We start from the raw sequence: 16212 nt of genomic DNA, 5'->3' as shown, positions 1-16212 counted from the left end.
GCTAGTGTAGCGTGGTTCGTTCTGCGTTGTGTAATTCTTAATGAAGACGCTGCCACAACTGATGGTCTGCTCGTTGAAATCTTTTTATTTGCCCTGCACACGAAGAGACAACACACACGTTACCCTTGGTGCAGTCACAGCTCTCCGGCACCTTGCTAGCCGAGGGTCAGACAAAAGAGCGCCAAAAGGAATTAACAGGTGCTGCGTGCACACTCGCTGCACAACAGCATATACAAGTAAAACTATACAGAACATAATTCTGACAAAATAAAAGACATACCTGCACACGAAGAGACAACACACACGTTACCCTTGGTGCAGTCACAGCTCTCCGGCACCTGCGCGAGCACATGTACACTCACTCAACCACTGTCACAAGTACTTAGAAGTTACAACAGATACCCCAGTCAGTGAGCTCTGTGAAACTTGTTAACATAAATTCCTACACTGTCCACACTATAACAAACGTATGGTTGCAAAACAGTACATTGTATAACCTTATGACGGTTCCATATTAAACAGTTTCGGAGCCAAGGACAACATACCTTGCTAGCCGAGGGTCAGGCAAAAGAGAACGATAAAGTGGTATGGGGATACAGATAACCCGCGATGGGCCAAACCAAAGTATACAAAACTTTTACAATCACTTGTATGTACAATATTGGTATGAAAAAGTGTTTGTACACCAAATAAAAACATTAGCTATGCAGCTGTAATTAAATAAAAAAATACACTGAATTATTATTATTATTATCAGATTATTAACATCCCCTCTTGACCTGGCCTATTTGAATTGGTCCTTGTGTGCAATTTGGTGCGTAATCTAGGGGAACAACATCACACTGCTACACTAGCAACAACAACGTGGTTTTCACTGTACCCTGCAGTTACATATGCATACATGTTACTTAGAAACTCCTTCTATCTAAGCCATTGTTATTGTACCATAAAACGTCAATTGTTAACCTGGGCGTTTATTTTCTTATATCACTGAACACAACAGGTGCTTATTACAGACAGGCTTTTTATGCCAGGTGTCTATTTCCTTAATGTACACAGCTTTTGCTAATTTGCATACCGATATTTAATTGTTTAATTCCAGCTCTCACTTCCAGCATTTTTATAAATTTCTTCATTTTCTGCAATAATGTGTTGTCATTTACACACTGTTACGTTTATTTTGTCTTAGTATGGCACTATTTTCGATTTGTTTTCTTATTTTCCTTGACAGAATCGTTATTTTCCTCTTTGACCGTGCATTGTCGTCAGCATTTTCGTCAGTTCTTTTTTCGCCAATGGATGGCGATCGGACGATTTCTGGGGGTTTGTACTCGTAAAGTTGTTGACTGTTTTTGTACTTGCCAGTTATCTTGCAGTTCTCAGCTGTTGCAGGCAATGACTAGCAGTTTCTTACTGGCGATAAAAACGGTTGATTGCTGAAATGTGTGCCATTGCCAGGCTACGGACAGGCTACGGACAGGCAGCTATTTCAGACCGCGTTTAGCTGAAGTTTTACGGTAATACAAAGAGGATATTGTAAGCAAATTGTTCCCGGAGGTCAGGGTTGGCATGTCCGTTATTTCCCTGTGATGTTTGTGTGTGTTGAGAGAGAACTGCAGCAGGCAGCTTAGTCTAAGGGTCTCGGGGGCTGCGTGAGTGGAAATTTGAAATGGAAGTTATGGAACTGCCTCGAGTGATTCTGTTGTGGGGAAGAATCCTCAATGAAACTTACATTAAATGTGGAGAATGACACATTTGCAACTGTTGCCAATCAAGTAGCCTATTAATTGATATGCCATTGTAGGCTACTGTAGAAAATCATTTGACAAAATAAATATGTTGAAATTACTATATCGCTGGAGTCAATGGAAATCAATTTGTGCCACTTGTGTAGCCTACTTGGAGCTGGCATGCAGATTTCATAAGTAGCTTATAACTTCAGTTTATTGTTGTTGTTGCCTTGTGTTATTATGCAGTTATTAATTGCCATTAGTTCATTAAATTGTAAGTTATCAAAGCTCTATCGCAATTGTCATCAATTGTTAGAATGCATTAGATTGACGGTAACAGTCAGTCAGATTAGGCTACAGGTAAACAAACACTGGCTGTTGTTGACAAGCATATTCAGTTCATACACATATTATTCATATTTAATTCAGTGATTGAAATGATGACCTCATCCCCAGTAGCTTATTCCAGCAGGCTATTGGTTAACACAAGCACCTGTCTGTGGGGCTGCTCTGGTGTTTACCTGGGTTTAAAGGATGTATCTATAATTATGTACATGTGCTAAATGGATTTATTTACAATTATAAACCGGGTTCGAGCCCTGAATGCTGGTTGGCTGAAAGCCATGCTATATCAGACCATATACCAAAGGTATGAAAAAACACTTATTTTTACTGTTCTAATTACGTTGGTAACCAGTTTATAATAGCAATAAGGCACCCAGGGGGTTTGTGGTAGATGGCCAATATACCACAGCCAAAGACTGCATCCAGGCATTTGGCGTTGCATCATGCTTAAGAACAGCCCTTAGCCGTGGTATATTGGCCATATACCACACCCCCCCAGGCCTTATTGATTAATAATAGGATCCCTGTCTTATAAGAGTTGATTGTTTATCTTGTCATTATTGTACTGTCGCGTATTGTTTATATGGTCTGTCTTTGAGTTTAATATTGACATCCATTGATGGAAAATAATCTGGTGAGTTTAATAAGGGCAAATTAAATTTTCTCTTGGGACATATTCAAATTCCTTTATTATATCATGTTATAGTTTACAATAAATATTATTTGGATGAAAACCTAACTTTGCTTCTAACGTCATTACAAGTTACGTGAATATTCCTTCTTAATTGGGTCGATAACGTTATGGAAAAAGGGTTTATTGCTGTGGGAAATAAAGGTTGGACTAGTTTTCAGGCCTTTTAGGTTGGTTTTGAGTAGTCAAAGGTCTGGGAATTTTTCTAGACCTGGCAACCCTGCCGGAGGGCCTATTTTTAAAGGATTTTTAAAATGTTACCTATATTTAACTAGGCAAGTCAGTTAAGAACACATTCTTATTTTTAATGACGGCCTAGGAACAGTGGGTTAACTAACTTGTTCAGGGGCAGAATGACAGATTTTTACCTTGTCAGCTCGGGGATTCGATCTTGCAACCTTTCGGTTACTAGTTCAACGCTAGTCCAATGTTCTGGTGTTTACCTGGGTTTAAAGGTTTGTCTTCAGGTTTTCCAGGCTTCAGCACATCACTCAGGGAAAAGCCTCTGGACTGGTATTTCGGTTCCTGCCAGAAGCATCCACATCTGGGCCTGGTCTTCACAATGAGTGAGAGGAGATTCAGTTTACCAGAGCTGTCGTTCAGACTGGACACAGGGATCAGGGTACCGTTAGAATCTACTTCCTTCAACATGGATTTTACGGCATTGGAAATCATGATGGTGGTGGATCGTGTTTCTGGCTGCAGCAGATGACAAAGACACAAATGACAAAGACGTCTAAGAAACAAAACTAGGATGAACACATGAACACTCAATACAACATCTTCTGAAGAGCATTCTAAATACATTTCACAGTTGACAAGACACTCAATAATGCAAACACAATCTCTTTGAAAGGTTCACTTTCCCTGGGAAAAGAGTGGATCAGAACAGAGTAGCATTGCTTTAGACATGACAGGAAAGGATATAAACAGGATATCATTTCAGTCAAAAATGTTGGTCATTCAATACAATTTTTTTCCTGATCGCAACACTACATGAGCTTCAATACCTGGTTCCCACTGCTTCCTCTGGGTCCTTATGACTTAGAGATACGTTATTAAGAATGAGATACGAGTATGTCTGAAATGCATTAGCTAAGAGTTCATTACATACTAGTAGGAGGAGGAGTCTCTTAATCTTAACCCCTTCCTGGGAAACTGTCCTGTTAGACTCTTACATTCCTGATCTTCACTTCTGTTTTATTTCATGAGAAAATAACTTCACTAGAAGCAGGCAGAACTACATGCCACATTACTGGGAAGTATATTCCGTTTTGATGTGTTGTCATCCTCATAGCAGTGAAGCGGTGTTGGGGAGTAGTTCTTACATGTAATAGCTCAGTAACTCATCCACTTTCACTTTCACGTTCTTCAGGCTACGGAAGCACAGCGTCGTCTTTACACTGCTGCTACTCGCTGTTTGTTATCTATGCACAGTCACTTTACCTCTACCTACATGTACAAATTACCTCAACTAACCTATACCCCCACTATTGACTCTGTACCGGTACACCCTGTATATAGCCTCGTTATTGTTATTTTATTGTGTTACTTTTTAATAATTTTTTAACTTTAGTTTATTCGGTAAACATTTTCTTAATTCTTTCTTGAACTGCATTGTTGGTTAAGGGCTTGTAAGTAAGCATTTCACTGTAAGTCCACACCTGTTTTGTATTTGGTGCATGTAAGGAATAAAGTTTGATTTGATGAGGAATGTTTACTTAAAGGCCCTGTACACACTGAAGGTGAAGAACTCATAATGCACAACACATTTGATAAAACTGTTTTGATAGAACAGAGTGTTTCTGCACAAACAGTGTTGTGGAGACGTTGCACAATGGTCGTGTGAAATATTTTGTGTAGATGAACTCTGTTATAGCACAAGAATATCAGTATTAGCCGACTGTATTTTAAGGCTCCAGAGTGGCGCAGTGGTCTAAGGCACTGTATCTCAATGCTAGAGGCAAAACTGCAGACCCTGGTTTGATCCTGGGCTGTATCACAACCGTCCGTGATCGGGAGTCCCATAGGGCAGCGCACAAATGGCCCAGCATCGTCCGGGTTAGGGGAGGCCGGGGTAGGCTGTCATTGCCAATAAGAATTTGTTCTTAACTGATATGCCTAGTTAAAAAAAGGTGAAATATTACTTTTATTTTTTAAAGTATCATTCACAACCTTTGTGTCCAATGTGTGGTAAATCAGTTGTCCAACCTGATTGTGTACGGGGCCTAACTGTTACTACAGGGTCAGAAAGTCACATCCATATACTTCACCACTGTACTGTAGGAGAGTCCAACACCAACAGACAGCTATCAGTTCCAAAGTGCAATAACAGTTCTCAAGGTCAAGTTTTAGTTTCAGTTTGAACAAATCCCAGGAGCCTTGCAGTAATAACACACACAGCATAGGGTTTCTGATGACAACATGTCTACGTTGTTCAATCACTGTGAATCAGACATCACAGGACCATCATACTGACTCCACATATTGGGGATGTTATCTCTGAGTAAAGAATCATTATTAAAAAGAACAACATCTTAATCACCCTGGTATTCTAGACATCAAGATGACCAGGGTGCTGGACTTCCTCTTTGTTTTAATACGTATACTTTTTGAACCTGGTAACACAGTAATGTGAGAAAGATTACAATTTCAAATGTTTATAAAATAATAACAGACTTGTTTTTGGGACATGATTCTGGTGAACAGTATTTTGAGCAGGATTCTGTTTATGTTGTTGCCATACGGGTCACTTGACAATGCAAAACATGTAGGACTCCTCTCACCCCCCAAAAATGTATCTAATTTAACTGTACTGTCTATAAAAATATGAATGTGTATATGTGAACAGTGTGTAAATAGTATTTTTGTTGTCTTTCCAATATACACTGAGTATACCAAACATTTGAGACACCTTCCTAATATTGAGTTGTACCCCTTAGAACAGCCTCAATTCGTTGAGGCATGGACTCTACAAGGTGTCCAAAGCGTTCCACAGGGTGTAACGGTCCTGACCTGTTTTATGTTGTTTTTTGTATGTGTTTAGGTCAGGGCATGTGTTTTGGGTGGGCAGTCTATGTTATCTGTTTCTATGTTGGTTTTGGTTGCCTGGTATGGCTCTTAATTAGAGGCAGGTGTTTTGCGTTCTCCTCTAATTAAGAGTCATATTTAGGTAGGGTGTTCTCACTGTTTGTTTGTGGGTGATTGTCTCCTGTGTCGTCGAATGTATGTACCATGCGGGACTGTTTGGCTGTTCGTTTATTTTGATGTCGTCTGTTTCCTGTCCATGAGTTTACGTTTAGTTATGTAAGTTTATGTTCAGGTTTCGTCAACGTCGTTTTCTTGTTTTGTATTTTTTAAAGTGTTTTGTTTTTTCGTGTTGCCATCATAGTTTTTTCAAATAAAGAGATGGCCTATTTCCCTACTGCTGCATTTTGGTCTGATGATCCTTCTCTCCTCTCCTCGTCCGAGGATGAGGAGAGAGACAGCCCATACAGAATCACCCACCACGCTAAGACCAAGCGGCAAGGGAATGCTCAACAGAGCAACAAGGACTCCTGGACTTGGGAGGAGATCCTGGATGGTAGAGGACCTTGGGCTCAGCCAGGGGAATATCGCCGTCCCAAGGAGGAGTTGGAAGCAGCGAAGGCTGAGAGGCGCTGGTATGAGGAGGCAGCGCGGCGACGCGGTTGGGAGCCCGTGAGTCAGACCCAAAAATTTCTTGGGGGGGGGCACACGAGGAGTGTGGCAAAGCCGGGTAGGATACCCGAGCCAACTCCCCGTGCTTACCGTGGAGGTAGAAGGCGTCGTACTGGTAAGACACCGTGTTATGCGGTAAAGCGCACGGTGTCCCCAGTACGCGTGCTTAGCCCAGTGCGGGCTATTCCACCTTGCCGCACTGGGAGGGCTAAGTTGGGCATCGAGCCGGATGTCATGAAGCCGGCCCAACGTATCTGGCCTCCAGTACGTCTCCTCGGGCCGGCGTACATGGCACCAGCCTTACAGGTGGTGTCCCCGGTTCGCCTGCATAGCCCAGTGCGGGCTATTCCACCTCGCCGCACTGGCAGGGCTACGGGGACCATTCAACCTGGTAGGGTTGGGGAGGCTCGGTGCTCAAGAGCACGTGTCCTCCTTCACGGTCCGGTAGACCCGGTGCCACCTCCATGTACCAGTCCTCCGGTGGCAGCCCCCCGTACCAGGCTGTCTCTCCGGGTTCTCTCTCCTGCTGTTTCCTCCTCTCCAGCGCAGCCAGTGCCTAGACCACGCACCAGGCTGTCTCTCCTTCTCCTCCCTACAGAGCCGTCCTGCCATGACCAGCCAGAGCCGTCCTGCCATGACCAGCCAGAGCCGTCCTGCCATGACCAGCCAGAGCCGTCCTGCCATGACCAGCCAGAGCCGTCCTGCCATGACCAGCCAGAGCCGTCCTGCCATGACCAGCCAGAGCCGTCCTGCCATGACCAGCCAGAGCCGTCCTGCCATGACCAGCCAGAGCCGTCCTGCCATGACCTGCCAGAGCCGTCCAGCCAGGGCCTGCCAGGGCCGTCCAGCCAGGACCTGCCAGGGCCGTCCAGCCAGGACCTGCCAGGGCCGTCCAGCCAGGACCTGCCAGGGCCGTCCAGCCAGGACCTGCCAGGGCCGTCCAGCCAGGACCTGCCAGGGCCGTCCAGCCAGGACCTGCCAGGGCCGTCCAGCCAGGACCTGCCAGAGTCCGTCCAGCCAGGACCTGCCAGAGTCCGTCCAGCCAGGACCTGCCAGAGTCCCTCAGCCAGGACCTGCCAGAGTCCCTCAGCCAGGATCTGCCAGAGTCCCTCAGCCAGGACCTGCCAGAGTCCCTCAGCCAGGACCTGCCAGAGTCCCTCAGCCAGGACCTGCCAGAGTCCCTCAGCCAGGATCTGCCAGAGTCCCTCAGCCAGGATCTGCCAGAGTCCCTCAGCTAGGATCTGCCAGAGTCCCTCAGCCAGGATCTGCCAGAGTCCCTCCGCCAGGATCTGCCAGAGTCCCTCCGCCAGGATCTGCCAGAGTCCCTCCGCCAGGATCTGCCAGAGTCCCTCCGCCAGGATCTGCCAGAGTCCCTCCGCCAGGATCTGCCAGAGTCCCTCCGCCAGGATCTGCCAGAGTCCCTCCGCCAGGATCTGCCAGAGTATATCAGCCAGGATCTGCCAGAGTCCCTCAGCCAGGATCTGCCAGAGTATATCAGCCAGGATCTGCCAGAGTATATCAGCCGGGACCTGCCCCTTGTACCGGTGCTCCCCCTTGTCCCGGTGCTCCCCCTTGTCCCGGTGCTGCCCCTTGTCCCGGTGCTGCCCCTTGTCCCGGTGCTGCCCCTTGTCCCGGTGCTGCCCCTTGTCCCGGTGCTGCCCCTTGTCCCGGTGCTGCCCCTTGTCCCGGTGCTGCCCCTTGTCCCGGTGCTGCCCCTTGTCCCGGTGCTGCCCCTTGTCCCGGTGCTGCCCCTTGTCCCGGTGCTGCCCCTTGTCCCGGTGCTGCCCCTTGTTCCGGTGCTGCCCCTTGTTCCGGTGCTGCCCCTTGTTCCGGTGCTGCCCCTTATCCCGGTGCTGCTCCTTATCCCGGTGCTGCCCCTTATCCCGGTGCTGCCCCTTTTCCCGGTGCTGCCCCTTGTCCCGGTGCTGCCCCTTGTCCCGGTGCTGCCCCTTGTCCCGGTGCTGCCCCTTGTCCCGGTGCTGCCCCTTGTCCCGGTGCTGCCCCTTGTCCCGGTGCTGCCCCTTCTCCCGGTGCTGCCCCTTCTCCCGGTGCTGGCCATTCATTTAGGGGATGTTAGTTTTAGGGTGGTCATTGGGAGGGGAAGACAGAAGCGGGGAGTGACTATGGTGGTGTGGGGACAGCGTCCAGAGCCGGAGCCACCACCGTGGTCAACTGCCCACCCAGACCCTCCCCTGGACTTTGTGCTGGTGCGCCCGGCGTTCGCACCTTGAGGGGGGGGTTCTGTAACGGTCCTGACCTGTTTTATGTTGTTTTTTGTATGTGTTTAGGTCAGGGCATGTGTTTTGGGTGGGCAGTCTATGTTATCTGTTTCTATGTTGGTTTTGGTTGCCTGGTATGGCTCTTAATTAGAGGCAGGTGTTTTGCGTTCTCCTCTAATTAAGAGTCATATTTAGGTAGGGTGTTCTCACTGTTTGTTTGTGGGTGATTGTCTCCTGTGTCGTCGACTGTATGTACCATACGGGACTGTTTGGCTGTTCGTTTATTTTGATGTCGTCTGTTTCCTGTCCGTGAGTTTACGTTTAGTTATGTAAGTTTATGTTCAGGTTTCGTCAACGTCGTTTTCTTGTTTTGTATTTTTGAAAGTGTTTTGTTTTTTCGTGTTGCCATCATAGTTTTTTCAAATAAAGAGATGGCCTATTTCCCTACTGCTGCATTTTGGTCTGATGATCCTTCTCTCCTCTCCTCGTCCGAGGATGAGGAGAGAGACAGCCCATACACAGGGATGTTGGCCCATGTTGACTCCAATGTTTCAAACAGCTGTGTCAAGTTGGCTGGATGTCCTTTGGGTGGTGGAATATTCTTGATACACAACTGTTGAGCGTGAAAAACCCAGCAGTGTTGTAGTTGTTGACACAAACCGGTGCGCCTGACACCTACCACCATACCCCGTTCAAATGCACTTAAATCTTCTGTCTTGCCCATTCACCGTCTGAATGTCACACATACACAATCCATGTCTTAATTGTCTCAAGGCTTGAAAATCGATCTTTAACCTGTCTCCTCCCCTTCATCTAGACTGACTGAAGTGGATTTAACAAGTGGAATCAATAAGGGATCATTCACCTGGATTCACCTGGTCAGTCTATGTCACGGAGAGAACAGGTGCTCTTAATGTTTTGTACACTCTGTGTATAACTATTATTTTAATGTAATATCTTATGTTGTTCTTGTCTATAACCGTTCTGTAATTTGTAATGTGTTTGTATGTTTCATGTGGACTCCAGGAAGAGTAGCTGCTGCATGTGCAGTATCTAATGGGGATCCTAATAAACTAACCTCCTGTAACGATTGTCGTCGGGAGGAGAAGGAGAAGACCAAGGTGCAGCATGGTAAGTATTCATAATTCCTTTTAATGAATACGAATACTAGAACAAAACACCAACACAGGTGGGAACAGGCTACCTAAGTATGATTCTCAATCAGAGACAACAATAGACAGCTGCCTCTGATTGAGAACCATACCAGGCCAAACACACAGAAATACAAAACCAGGACAACATAGAATACCAGACATAGAATGCCCACCCAAACTCAGGCCCTGACCATTACAGGTCCTGACCCCCCCCCCCCCCCCCCCCCCCACCCCCCTGTAATGTCCCACTTTATGTTGTATTATCTAATGATTAGAAGAATGGAGGTCGGACGTCTGATATTGTTTGTTGCACTTTACTGAAAGCGTTACAAGGATTCATACACTTTTGTTCACTAGTTCTTCAGCTCAGCTAGTGCAGGAGTCAAATATTGGAATGAAATACCGAGTGTATCAGTTTAAACTAGATTTACAAGTTTCATAATATATGCCATTTAGCAGACACTTTTATCCACATCAACTGACAGTCATGCGTGCATACCTGTTACGTATGGGTAGTCCTGTGGATCAAACCCACTACCCCGTGCCATGCTCTACCAGCTGCACAACAGAGGACCATATTCTCTCTCTTTCAATTCAACATTGAGGACAGGGAAGAAAACCATCTTCCATCTACTTTCCAGCATAACAACTATGATTTGTTCTCTTTGAATACATATATTTCCCCCCCCCCCCCTGATTTGCTTTGAGCTCTGTGTTGTTGAAGAATAACATCAACTGCTAACAATGTCTATATACAGTGAAGTAACGATCTGCAAAAAGTACAAAAGGTAAAATAAATAAACATAAATATGAGTTGTATTTACAATGGTGTTTGTTCTTCACTTGTTGCCCTTTTCTTGTGGCAACAGGTCACATCTCTCTTGCTCTCCCTCTCCCTCTCCCTCCTTACACTAAAGAGGCCAGGCCTTTCACAGTGATACTCATGACTAGAGGAAGGTATCCAGGCTGGTCCTTCATCTCCGTCCTCAGTGTGTCCTCCTCTCTCTTCAGTGTAACTTCAGAGTGACCAAAGAGACTCTCTGTCCTCCCAAACACCTCCTCCTCAGTCAGAACAGCTAGACCAGCATCTCTCAGAGAGAGGGTCTCCCCACTCCCTGCTGCCACATGCTGCACCTGGAGGACAAGCAGCACAGGAATACATTGATATGCTTTATTTTCTGGGCCATTCTTGAATTAAGGTGGCATTTGCATCCCTCGACTTGGCAACAATGACAAACACTTTAAAATGACAAATAATGAGAGATTATACATGTTTGAATTGATATTGAACTGTTTATCAATGTGAAACACAATGGAAGTCAAGTCCTACTGCAAAACTTTATCTTAGTGACATGTTTTTGGGATCTATTATCTTGAATTTTATGAAAAAATTTAACAAAAGTTTTTAATATATTTTATAGATCAACAAAAACAAATATAATACGTTGTTACCCCTTGAACATCACTCATTACAAAGATATATATATATGTGTCCCTAAATTTTGTGTAATTAGTGTTACCGCCTTAAAATTCACTCATTACAAAGATATACAAGGACCTTGAGCATTCCTTCCTGTGGCAAACTGTTATCAGGAGAGGGGTCAATATTAAAGAAGATTATTAGTTAATCACACCCTTTTAGTATGTCATCAATGTTATGATTCCATAGATCATTTGGTGTGTTTAAATAAAACATATCATTGGTGTAAGTCAATATTAAATGAAGGGAAATTACACTCTGAGCAAAATTATTAATCAAATCTCTTTAGTAAATGATTAAGTCAATTATTTTTAAAGGTTAAATGACCTTAGATTTGAGATCGGTGGCCTCCATTTAAGAAATTCCTAAATTACTTACAAAAAGTAATTGGTGAGACCTATACTTTGATGCAACACATCATTCCGGGCAGCCCCACCACTATCCACTAAATGGCGCTGTTCTGCATGTAATTCTGGCTTTCATTCATGTCACAACATTATATCAGTAAGCAAACACATTTGATTTGTAATTGCTTGAGATAATAAAGCATACAGTACGTGTTCGCTTCCCTGTTGTATTGTTATTTTGGTAAATGTTGTTTGAGGAAAGGCAGCTCCCTAATGCAGCTGTTTCATTGTCACTCAGTGATCTGTTGTGGAGAGGCTAGCCAGGGGAAAGCCCTCATTGATCTACTCTGGTTGTGCGCAAATGGCTGCGCTTGATTGGCGCATTCACAATGGTTCAGATGGGTGAGTGAATGCATTGGGACAGTGCAACAGCACGTACTGGGAGACTCAGTCAGATGTAGCTCAACAGCACGTACTGGGAGACTCAGTCAGATGTAGCCCAACAGCACGTACTGGGAGACTCAGTCAGATGTAGCCCAACAGCATGTACTGGGAGACTCAGTCAGATGTAGCTCAACAGCACATACTGGGAGACTCAGTCAGATGTAGCCCAACAGCACGTACTGGGAGACTCAGTCAGATGTAGCCCAACAGCACGTACTGGGAGACTCAGTCAGATGTAGCCCAACAGCACGTACTGGGAGACTCAGTCAGATGTAGCCCAACAGCACGTACTGGGAGACTCAGTCAGATGTAGCCCAACAGCACGTACTGGGAGACTCAGTCAGATGTAGCCCAACAGCACGTACTGGGAGACTCAGTCAGATGTAGCCCAACAGCATGTACTGGGAGACTCAGTCAGATGTAGCCCAACAGCACGTACTGGGAGACTCAGTCAGATGTAGCTCAACAGCACGTACTGGGAGACTCAGTCAGATGTAGCCCAACAGCACGTACTGGGAGACTCAGTCAGATGTAGCCCAACAGCACATACTGGGAGACTCAGTCAGATGTAGCCCAACAGCACGTACTGGGAGACTCAGTCAGATGTAGCCCAACAGCACATACTGGGAGACTCAGTCAGATGTAGCCCAACAGCACGTACTGGGAGACTCAGTCAGATGTAGCCCAACAGCACGTACTGGGAGACTCAGTCAGATGTAGCCCAACAGCATGTACTGGGAGACTCAGTCAGATGTAGCCCAACAGCACGTACTGGGAGACTCAGTCAGATGTAGCCCAACAGCACGTACTGGGAGACTCAGTCAGATGTAGCCCAACAGCACGTACTGGGAGACTCAGTCAGATGTAGCCCAACAGCACGTACTGGGAGACTCAGTCAGATGTAGCCCAACAGCACGTACTGGGAGACTCAGTCAGATGTAGCCCAACAGCACGTACTGGGAGACTCAGTCAGATGTAGCCCAACAGCACATACTGGGAGACTCAGTCAGATGTAGCCCAACAGCATGTACTGGGAGACTCAGTCAGATGTAGCCCAACAGCACGTACTGGGAGACTCAATCAGATGTAGCCCAAAAGCACGTACTGGGAGACTCAGTCAGATGTAGCCCAACAGCACGTACTGGGAGACTCAGTCAGATGTAGGCCACTTGGGTGTTGCTATAGAGATTCATTAGTAGTGCCCGCCCTTGAAGGTTTGATGTCATTTGCCACAGATAAATAGACATCTTATCTCTGGTAGCAATTTAATAGTTGTTTATCGTCTTCTAGTTAGCTAGCTGAAAAGTCATCATACATCATGTCAACAATCTCCTAGCAAATTATTTTAAAACTTGTAGAGATAAAACATATTGGTGCTCATCAACCACTGAACAGACCTCAGTTAAAATAGAGCAAGTTATAAAATAATTAAACCTGAGTGGTTTGGATGTAACTTGCGGTGGCTAACAGCTGTTTGAGATAGCTAGCTAGCTACTACGTGTTGTTGTTAATGATTGATGTCAGAATGTAATAACCCATGGAACTGTATCTATGCAATGGTTGAAGGGAGGGAGTAGCTTTATAAACGTTGTTGCTTTATTCATAACCTGAGCATCTTGTTAACAGACAGGCAGAGGCAACTGCACTCAGAATGGTGTTCTGCTGCGTCCCAAAACTCTAACAATGATTAGCAATATTGCAGACCGATGCTGATATTGATTCTGAAGTAAAATATACTTTACTCTATAAAGAATGTGTCACGTTCCTGACCTGTTTTCCTTGTTTTTGTATGTGTTTAGTTGGTCAGGGTGTGAGTTGGGGTGGGCATTCTATGTTATGTGTTTCTATGTTGGGTTAAATGTGTTGCCTGATATGGTTCTCAATTAGGGGCAGGTGTTTGACGTTTCCTCTGATTGAGAACCATATTAAGGTAGGCTGTTCTCACTCTTTGGGTGTGGGTGATTGTTCCTGTGTCTGTCGCACCACACGGGACTGTTTCGTTTTCGTTCGTTTGGTTAGTCTGTTCCTGTTTGTGCGTTCTTCGTGTTTTATTGTAAGTTCACATGTTCAGGTCTGTCTACGTCGTTTTGTTGTTTTGTAATTTTCCAAGTGTTTTTTCGTGTTCGTCTTTGCTTTAATAAATATTCATCATGTCTTCACAACACGCTGCATTTTGGTCTGATTCCTACTCATCCTCTTCAGACGTAGAGGAGGAGAGAAACCGTTACCGAATGCTGGACAACCGTGGTGTTCCTTGCAATAGGAGCCAAAGACATGGGCAGTAGACTATATACTGGTCATAACCCTTATGTTATAATGTTTGTGTGTGTCTGGTAAGTATTTATGACGGTGCATTCAATGTGTAGTGTAGTAATGTATCGATGCATATTCACTTTTTTCATTGAGTTTCTCCACCAATATTTTTTTGTTAAATTGCCACTGGTTACCGTCATTGGTGTCAGTACTGCTACTGGTTGTACAATGTTATCATAATGGTATAAATATTTGTTTATTTAACATGGGAAGATACATTTACATAAACCCAAATACATTTACATAAACAAAAACCTAGAAAAATGAACTCCAGGTCATATACGACTAGAGGCTCAATCAAGCAGGTGTGAACTCACCAGGATCTGCAGGGCCTGTAAGACTGGAGGACTGCAACACGATCCCAACACAGAGAGACCCTCATCTGTCATTCCTGAGAAATAAATATGCACACATAAAACCACAGTAGTGAACCTAGTTTCCCAGAAACTGATCAAATAATAACTGGAGAATCCTGTGAAAACTGCTCTCTATCTCACCGTCCATGGCACTGACAATGAGGTGGACGGCACTGAGAAGAGAGGATCTGATCTCGTCCTCATCCTTCCCAACACATTGGTCTACAAGATCCAGTATGGCCTGGACTGTTTCCCTCTCAGACTCTTCCAGATCACCCAGGTCAGGAGTCTCACCATCACACATCTGATCCAGCTGTGAAAAGACAGAGAGAGACAGAGACAGAGACAGAGACAGAGACAGACAAGACAGACAGGGTGAGAGAGAGAGACAGAGATAGAGAGAGAGAGACATAATGGTAAAAAGAGACAAGGCAAGAAGGCCCTTTGCTCTTGGGGGCGGCAGGTAGCCTAGTGGTTAGACCATTGGGCCAGTAACCGAAAGGTTTCTAGATTGAATCCCCGAGCTGACAAGGTACAAATCTGTCGTTCTGCCCCTGAACAAGGCACTGCTCCTAGGATGTCATTGTAAATAAGAATTTGTTCTTCACTGACTTATCTGGTTAAATAAAAAAAGGCCATCAAAATGAACATAAAATTTGACATACCAATTAGGATTTTGCTAAAAATACTTCAATCCGATATAGAACCTGTTGCCACTGTGTAGGTATGCGTAACTGGCTGTAAGGGAGTCAGGCGCAGGAGAACAGAAGTTGGGTAGCCAAAGGAGTCTTTTGTTTCGGTGAACAAAACACACAGCACTAAGAACACTAAACACAATATGGGTTGACATAACCCAGCGCAAACCAGTCTAGCGTGCACATACACCAAACAACAAACAGTTCTACACACAGACATGGGGGGAACAGAGGGTTATATACACGTCTGATACTGAGGGAATTGAAACCAGGTGTGTAGGAAAACAAGACAAGACAAATGGCAAAAATGAAAGGTGGATCGGCGATGGCTAGGAAGCCGGTGACGTCGACCGCCAAACGCCGCTCGAACAAGGAGAGGAACCGACTTCGGCGGAAGTCGTGACACACTGGTTATGTTTGTGAAGTCTGGGGACCGCTCACAAAATGGGACAAACACCAAATTGAGACTCTGCATGCAGAACTCTGCAAAAATATCCTCTGTGTACAACATAAAACACCAAATAATGCATGCAGAGCAGAATTGGGCTGATACCCGCTAATTATCAAAATCTAGAAAAGAGCCATTAAATTCTACAACCACCTAAAAGTAAGCGATACCCAAACCTTCCATAACAAAGCCATCACCTACAGAGAGATGAACCTGGAGAAGAGTCCCCTAAGCAAGCTGGTCCTGGGGCTCTGTTCACAAACACAAACAGACCCCACAGAGCCCCTGAAA

General features: G+C 45.1%; 1 protein-coding gene and 1 long non-coding RNA gene across 2 annotated transcripts; both read right to left on the bottom strand.

Annotated features, from left to right (window-relative positions):
• Positions 1 to 27: 27 nt before the first annotated feature.
• LOC129850745 (uncharacterized) lies at positions 28 to 4114 on the bottom strand. The gene is made up of 4 exons (XR_008758852.1): positions 3777 to 4114; positions 3210 to 3465; positions 281 to 338; positions 28 to 155 (listed from the first exon to the last, which is right to left on the bottom strand). It is a non-coding gene; the product is annotated as an uncharacterized LOC129850745 (long non-coding RNA).
• A 5966-nt stretch (positions 4115 to 10080) lies between these two features.
• On the bottom strand, positions 10081 to 16198 carry LOC129850744 (gasdermin-E-like). Its single transcript, XM_055917008.1, has 3 exons — positions 14920 to 16198; positions 14740 to 14813; positions 10081 to 10972 (listed from the first exon to the last, which is right to left on the bottom strand). The coding sequence occupies exons 1-3, from the start codon at positions 15188 to 15190 to the stop codon at positions 10745 to 10747; spliced, it is 573 nt and encodes a 190-aa protein (XP_055772983.1). The 5' UTR covers positions 15191 to 16198; the 3' UTR covers positions 10081 to 10744.
• Positions 16199 to 16212: the final 14 nt, after the last annotated feature.

This window comes from Salvelinus fontinalis, unplaced genomic scaffold (assembly GCF_029448725.1).
Source record: "Salvelinus fontinalis isolate EN_2023a unplaced genomic scaffold, ASM2944872v1 scaffold_2286, whole genome shotgun sequence".
Lineage (NCBI taxonomy): Eukaryota > Metazoa > Chordata > Actinopteri > Salmoniformes > Salmonidae > Salvelinus > Salvelinus fontinalis.
Note: the sequence above shows the minus strand (reverse complement) of the source record. Positions and strands in the feature narration are given on the sequence as shown.